Source organism: Apis dorsata, unplaced genomic scaffold, assembly GCF_000469605.1.
Source record: "Apis dorsata unplaced genomic scaffold, Apis dorsata 1.3 scaffold_88, whole genome shotgun sequence".
Taxonomy (NCBI): Eukaryota; Metazoa; Arthropoda; class Insecta; order Hymenoptera; family Apidae; genus Apis; species Apis dorsata.
This window is the reverse complement of record NW_006263386.1, coordinates 825,110-833,308: the sequence shown is the minus strand read 5'-3', so window position 1 is coordinate 833,308 and position 8,199 is coordinate 825,110. Positions and strand designations below refer to the sequence as shown.

Below are 8,199 nucleotides of genomic sequence, written 5' to 3'. Positions count from 1 at the left end.
AAAAAAAAAAAAAAAAAAAAGAAACGAAAGGAAGAAGAAAGAAAATAATTCATTCGAAATTATACATATATAGTTCTCAAATTTTCAAAATATCCCAAATCATAGGTTGCACACACGAAAAATTAAATATTCCATCGTCCATTATCGAAATTAATTCATATTCGAAAGCGAGGAACGGTAAAACAAACGAAAAGAGAAAGAAAAGGGAAAGGAACGAAAAAGGAAAGAAATTTGGTAAAATTTTCAATCTTACCTTCCATATCAGCGCAACAAATTTCCGGTATGCATGGCTCCAGACAAACCTTCTTCAGAATCTTCTTTGGGCGTATTTTTCTTTCCTTCTTCTTCTTTTCTAATTCCAGTTCCAACTTCTCCTCTTCTTCGACTTCCGGTTTCTCCACAATTTTTTTAACCGGCCTTTCTACTTTCGGCCGACTCCTGATCCTCCTTACCGACCGTACCTTTTTCGCGTCTTCCTTTTCCACTTCTTCCTCCTCCTCGGGACGAAGGACCGTCGTTCTGTCTATTAACAATGGCTGCGCTGCTTCTACGTCTTCTTCATCGAGTGGCTCGAATTTCTTCGATATCTTTTTTGAAAATAATTTTCATTTGTTAGACATATATATTCATATAATATGATTTCGAAATTAGTGTAATTAAAATTATTATCGTTTGAACAATGAATGAAATTTCATTGTTCAAATTTTTGTCAATAACTTCCGTTACATTGATTTAAAAAAAAAAATCAAAAAAAAAAGAAGAAGAAAAAGGAAAAATAGTAATAGTAAAAATAATAAAGAAATAAAAGAATAAGAATATAATTATTCACAGAATTTCGAATATTTTACCTCGTTGACAGCGAAGTAGTAATCTGTCTCCGCCTTGATGAGTTCAGGAATGCTGATTTTGGGAATACTCTTTCTAACCTTCGAGACTCTTGATTTTCTCTTTTCTTTATTCTTTTCCTTTTCCCTTTCTTTTTCCTTGTTCTTTTCCTTTTCGAAATATTTCTCTTTCTTCTTGGTCTCCCTTTTTCTGGGTTTCTTCGCGTTTTGCACATGCGTATCATCAATTTCATGATAGGTCAGGCGAATTTCTTTTAAACGACTGTCAATCGCCTTCTCATATTTGCCACACCTGTCCAAATACTGTAAGAAGAAACGATATTTTTCAGCGGAAAATTGTATTCAATATCATAAACGTATACAGTGGATTATTTTCTTAATAAAATTTTTAAGAACAATATTAACAAAACTTTATATCAAGCGTTTATAATATAAACTTTTTTTTCTCTTACCAAAATATCATTTTAAGAAAGTGAAATTGATACTCAAAAAATTTCTTTTTTTTCTCTTTTAATTTATAAATTTTGAATAACAAAATATTCAGAATTTAGAAATAAGATATTCCTAAATGTTCATAAATATCTTCAAAAAGAAGCTGAAACTTTGAGAGTTGATTTCAAAGAAATCTTCCACTCTAGCAAAATTTAAAATTGATCTTACATTGTTCAAGGAAATTCTGTCTTCTTTCGTGATCACAGTAAGATCCTCCGTGCACTCCAACAGATATATATTGCCCTTTTGACTTCCAACGGCCAAGATCTCGCCATCATCGTGGGAGCTGATCGCGGTTAGCTTATCGAAACATAGACGAATATTAAGCAATGGTTTTTCCGTGCCCAGCAAAATATCGTACACCTCCAATAAACCTTCTGCGTTTATGGTGAAGAACACGGAACACCTGGATTTACTCCAGCATCCACCGGTTAGATCGACAGTTTGCTGGCTATTCATCAGAGAAAGACACATTTTTTTCAATATTTATTTATACAAAAAAATCGTATTTACGAGAATTATTATATCTTCAACAATCGATGAAAGAAAAATTTTAATTTTTCAGAAACTGACTGATTGTAAAATCTTCCACGATTCAATTATCGTTAACGATATAATAATCATAATCTCTAAAAAAAAAAAAAAAAGAATATGGAAAATGAAATTAATCCTGATAAGAGATAAGTGAACTTAATAATAGTAATAATTAGGAAATCTATATATATATATATATAAAATAGCTCATGTATGATAATACGTGTGTATAATATATAAATAATGTATAAAAATTTTGCACCGAATGCTAAACAAATTTCCTTCCTTCGTGTCATCCGCCCATAATTTAGCGGACCAATTGCCAACCGTCAAAAAGTTCTTAGGGTAAACAGGATTTCGATCGATGGCGAGCACGGGCCCCTCGTAACACTCGAATCTGATCAACAATTTCTCCACAGGATTTTCGGTCCTTCTGTTCACATTCACGACGATACCGTTCTCGGTACCGACCAAGAATCTGCTGCTCATAGTTTGTTCGAATTGAAGGCAGGTGATGCCGGTCGCTTTGTATATATCTCCCCTTTTCGGGTCGTCGAGGTCCATCACCAATTTCTCAGTCGGTTTTTTCGGAAACCTTATGTCCCACCACAAGACCAAGCCATCGGTGGAGGCGGAGAAAAAATCGGTGGAGTTTTTGCTTGGTATCCAAAAGACCTGGATCACTGGATCTCTGAAGAACGAATGGAAGATAAGAAAGAGGAATTGTAGAACTTCAGTTTGGGCTAAGGATAGAGAAATTGGACATTTTATGGATCGTGGGAAACAGGGACACGTTTTCTCGTGCTTTTTCTTCGAGACGAATTATTTTTAAACGATTTTAAAGGAATTTGATAATATGAATTGGATTAAATAATTTAATAATGTAAATTTTTAAGTATAAATATGGAGATAACTTTAGTAAAAAAATGGAATAAAAATGTACGAAAATGAATCTTTAAATGAGATATTTTTTTGTTGACTATAGATATATAAAAAAAAATTCCTAACAAATGTTTTTTAAATCGAATTAAACAAAAATATACGCTGCTTTTATTCTACTTTTTCAAAAAATTTTTTGTCAATTTTTGTAATACACATCTCAATTGCACAATTTTGTTTTCATCATACCTGTGACTGACATACACATGAGAGATGCCTACAGGAGTTTCACCAGTTCGCAAATCCCAGTAACACACCTGGCCATTCATGAGACCGCTGACTAACACTACGTAATCACGAGGATTAAACTCGACCGTCATTAACGGGATTTGTGACCTTAACGTGTACAGAGCTTTGTTCGGATTCTCTGGATAGGATAAATTACATGTTTTATAATTTTTATATCTTTAATATGTGTTAATGAAGCAATGAAAAATAAATAATTAATGTATATATGATAATATAATATAAAATTTAAACACATTTGTAAGATATCTTTCAGGATAATCAATTCGAGAGATCAAACCAAATATAAAAATTGATACAGATAGAATTTCATTTATATTTGTAAAGTGACAAAATTTGCAACATTTTCTAGATACTCATTCAAACAAATCTCAATTACAATTTTTGTATACCAACTTTCCTGTTTGTTTTAACCTTTAAAATCTTACAAAAATGTCTCACGAATATATATATATAAATGTATAAACACGAACAGAGTTATGTAAATATAATTCAATGGGATATTATTTTTCGTTATAGTATCGAATTAAATAATAAATAACCGAGTACCAATGTCCCATACATAGGAGTATGGATTTAAGTCGGTCCCTTGTGTCTCGAATTCGTAATACGCGTACGCAGCTGCCAATCTATCCGAGTTGTTTGGAGACCACGATAAATGCCTGATCGGCCTTGTCTTCGTCTCTGGGTCTTCGAATAAATTTATAACCCTGAGAAAACAAAAAGAGAGAGAGAGAGAAAAGGTGCAATATCGATAAATTTGAACGAAATTATAGGACAGAGAACTTTTGAATAATTTTTGTTTTCTCTTTGATTTCTTTAATAATATAAAATTTATAAAAAGATTCTATAACTTGCAATATTAAAGAGAGAAATTAAAATGATGAGCAATTAGTTGAAAATTATAATATTCTATCTCATAACTAATAATAACTATAATCATTTGCTTTCTTCTATAATATATAATTCTAAATAATCTTATTCTATATCATGATACAGATGGCGTCAATGCTGAAAGAGCAATAATAAAAGCAATTAATTAAAAAAAAAGATGAAATTATATGCAAATTATACACGATTTATTTTATAAACGCAGAAAATGTGTATTTCGAAAGAAGTTCGTATCGTTCAATATCATTTAACTGTATCGAAAAGTTAAAATTGGGAATGGAAAGGTAATCCATGATTTAGGTTAGGATGACGCGTTGTGTTTGGATCGATGCAGATGGCGCTCGATTCAATTTTGACGGGAAAATAAAAATATTTGAACAGAGTGATGATACGCGTACATTACGAGGGGATTGAACAAACGAAAGCCCTTTGATTTTTGCAGGCACGGGGAGCGTATATCATCCGGTTGATGCTATCACGGACGAAACAAGCTTCGGTCGTTAATTTTACGACTCTACGGATTTTCATTGCCGGATCGGTACCGATCGTTGCCTGTACTACCCATTGCTTGTAAATTTGTGTCCCGATTTTATAACGCTCGTTTCGATTCAATGAGTAGAATTGAATAATCGTTTCGTTAATGAATTTGGGATTACCAGCCTCATCAATGATCGTTTCGTTGATTTATTTTAAACGTTTTTAGAATTTCCAATCTTTCTCTAAGAATTTATCCCTAATCTCCTTTTCCTAAATAAATTTATACGTGATTTTTTAATATTGAAATATCAATCTATTTAAATGTAGTAATTTGATTTTAAAAAAGATAAAAATTTGTCTCGTCTCATCATTAATTAATTAGATCGTTATGGTGTTAGAGAATTAATTCTTTGAATATGATAAGTATACCTAAGATTGTATTCTTTGGCCATACGCGTAGGAACCAAGTCGTCGAAAAAGTTTTCATAGATATTCATGGTATTGTTTTCAAGCACGCAATGCTCCATCGTCTAAATAATTTTTCCGAACAATTGTTTTAATTAATAATAATTTACAATTAATAATTAATCATAACGTTGGTTAGATCGTTAATTTAAATTATTTATTATTCGTACAAATAATCAGCTCGAGAAATAAAATTATTTAATTAAATATTATTCAATCGAATATTTTACTTTCTTTTCTTTTTTCCAAACTTACCGAAAGAAGTTTCTTCATACACGGTGCCCAAATATCATCCTTTTCCACACGTCGACGGTATCTTTGAGTAACTTCGACATCTTTGTAATTCACTTCTTTTGGCCAACCACCTTCCTCATGATACATGCCTGTATTGGTTGTAGTCTTTCTTATTGTTTGCACCTGAAACGGAATAATGTTTACGTGAGACAATTATTCTTTGAGAGAATAAGAGTAAAAAATAATGATAAAAAATTTATATAGATATCATATGATACTCGAAATAATTATATATTTGGAATCATGGGAAAATAAATAAAAAAAGAAATAATAATAATAATCTATATAAAAATTATAAAAATTACAATAACAATATTAACAATATCGAAGAGAAGATGAAACAATTTGAAAAATTTCACGTTAATAAATATATACGATCCGTTGAAAATGATCATCATCCTATAGTAAATATACCTGTTTCATTAATCTAACCTAAAAAGATGTAAGTCATTATCGATTCTTACATCGTGGGCCGCTAATTGTGGAGCCATTTGCACCTCAGCATCATTATGCGTAACATAGACATAATTCTCCATAAGATGTGGTTCCGGCAGGATGTTCTCCACACCGATCCGATCTTCTAATTTGAAGATGCATTGCTTTCCAAACTGGCTCCTCTGCTTGATATACGTGTATTCAGTTAACAACATCGTTGGTTAAATTTCATTGAGTCACACACGTCTTATAAAATCATCTATGTATATAAATGTAAAATTTAAAAAAGTTAAGTAAAAGGGTGCCAAAAATAAATGGTCGAAAAATCCACGACTGCATAAAATCGAATCGAATCTTAACCGGATGGTCTAAGCCAAACTGACCGGATTACGATTGATCGAAACAGGGGAAGATCGAAAAAAACAATATTTATTTGTAACTGATATGCAAGTTGGTTCAGATCGATGAAATTTATTATATTCGAATAATGAAACAATAATACATTTTTAATAACGATGATTAATAATATTTGAATTTGAATATGGCAAATGAAAAAATTTCACGGAATAATGAAATAATTTCGTGTAAATTATAATCTTTTTTTATTTCATTTTGTGCCATTTGTTAAAAATTATAATTCATAACTTGTATTCCCTTTGAAAAATTATTATCGAATAGCGACAATTTTTCTTCCAACATATCGGTTCAATAAAATTTTTCACGGCAGACGTATCTTTTTACAACCATCTTTCCTATTGGAGAACGATTCTACTTATAGGGAAGATGGTTGTAAAAAAGTACATTCTATCAAGGCTCCCATAATTCGAGCCGATAAATTTGAAAAAGGAAAAGAAAAAAAAATGTTATCAGTGTCCATAAAAGTTTACGAGAAAAGTAAAAGTTTGTAATATTTCGAGTAGAATATGTATAAAGCATAGCGAATAATTTTCCTATCAAAGATACAAGAACACGTATTTCCAATCACATCGTATCTAAATTTAAAGCCCTTCGTATGAAATGGAATGACGTTCAACGATAATTCACGTAAATAAAAGCTCGACTAAAATTCATACGCACAATAGGCCGCCATAACAATCTCACCTAAATGGAATTTCATTGCATTATTTACCATTCATACCGCAACACAATCCCCGCTATAATCTTCCAAACTATATATATTCAATTACAAACGACGTTAAAACTCCATCTTAACAATCGTAGAGAAAAAAAGAGAGAAAAAGCCTGCATTGCCCTCGATACACTCGTGAATGTTTCAACACGAACCACAATTTCCCAGACAATTTCCATTCTCGAGGAGATTCGACTCGCTCGAAATCGTCCAGAAGCGCATCCATCTCTATTGCCTCCTCTTCTAAAAAAAAAAAAATAAAAAAATAAAAAAGAAAAAGAAATCTTCCCCAACCACAGCTTCTTTCTCAAAGCATTACCGATTTCTTCTAATTTCTTCGACCGAGTTTCCTTTTCGCCGCCCATCAGAGATTCAATTTTCCCGCCAATTCTTCCCACTTCGTCGAATTACCAACCGCGAATTTTCACCACGAATTATCCCTCCGCGACCTTCCACAATTTCCTACGAATTCCATCGAAATCACAATGCTTTTCACACGAATTCGTAAATCGCATAAGCCACGCAGAGCTCCCTCTCTCCCCCGCAAATCATATTTGACGCAGACTCACGTCGAAATCGTGATCGATCGGTAACGCGAATGCGGTAACCGGCACAAGCCGGAACGAACAAGCGGGATGCTTGACAATGATCCGCGCTAAAATTCACTCGGACAACGCGGGGTCCATTCGAATGTATCCGCGTGGAAAATCGGGATATGCGTGGGATATTCCATGAGATTTCTCTTTTACTCCTTCACTCAGGCACGTGTATTTTTTCCTATTTTCTAAAATTACGACTTCCCTGCGTTGTATAACATCCTTTTCCTAGTCGTTTATCCTTTTATTCGTTGAATTTTTTTTGGTAATTTTTTGGTAATTTTTTGGTAATTTTTTGGTAATTTTTTGGTAATTTTAATTGTTTGAAACTTTTCTTTATTTAATTTTAACTTATTTATTATTTTGATCACTTTTTCGATTTTGATTCGATTGTTATTGATGATCGCACGATTTCCTGTTTTCCATCTTCATCGTTTGATAAACGAACGATAATATTATTCTCGAGCGTGTAAAGTATTTCACTTTGTTTAAGCAACATCGTTAACTTTATTACTATCGGGAGAAACATCGGGAGAACTTGATTGCTGCTTAACCTATTTGCATCATTAGTGCATACATGTGCTCAATTTACCCGGTCATTATCACCAAAACGCATATATAGATGCTCGTAGACCACGTTTACAACGTCGGAGAATTGCACAGTGGACAGGAACATGTTAAGTAAGATAATGTTAAGTACGTATTAAGGAGAAATATGGCGATTATCGGGGTATGGAATTATTGAATGAACTTTTAAATTCGGATGGAAATATATATATATGATAAAACGATGGGATGAGAATTGAAAGAGGAAAGTTTACTAAAAATAAACCAATTTGAAAGAATTCTTTAAGTT

General features: G+C 32.3%; 2 protein-coding genes across 7 annotated transcripts in view; one reads left to right on the top strand and one right to left on the bottom strand.

Moving 5' to 3' along the window:
• LOC102675398 (dynein intermediate chain 3, ciliary-like) overlaps nucleotides 1-5,873 on the bottom strand; it is an 11,352-nt gene extending 5,479 nt beyond the window's left edge. Inside the window, exons 1-9 of the mRNA XM_031508502.1 lie at nucleotides 5,648-5,873; nucleotides 5,145-5,306; nucleotides 4,854-4,954; nucleotides 3,606-3,766; nucleotides 3,000-3,177; nucleotides 2,134-2,562; nucleotides 1,506-1,788; nucleotides 849-1,148; nucleotides 254-587 (exon numbers count right to left, since the gene is read on the bottom strand). Coding sequence (XP_031364362.1) covers nucleotides 254-587; nucleotides 849-1,148; nucleotides 1,506-1,788; nucleotides 2,134-2,562; nucleotides 3,000-3,177; nucleotides 3,606-3,766; nucleotides 4,854-4,954; nucleotides 5,145-5,306; nucleotides 5,648-5,833 — 2,134 coding nt within the window. The 5' untranslated portion in view covers nucleotides 5,834-5,873. The remainder of the gene's footprint in view (nucleotides 1-253; nucleotides 588-848; nucleotides 1,149-1,505; nucleotides 1,789-2,133; nucleotides 2,563-2,999; nucleotides 3,178-3,605; nucleotides 3,767-4,853; nucleotides 4,955-5,144; nucleotides 5,307-5,647) is intronic.
• Nucleotides 1-8,199, top strand: part of LOC102675086 (furin-like protease 1) — a 306,104-nt gene that overhangs the window by 242,352 nt on the left and 55,553 nt on the right. The window lies entirely within an intron of this gene.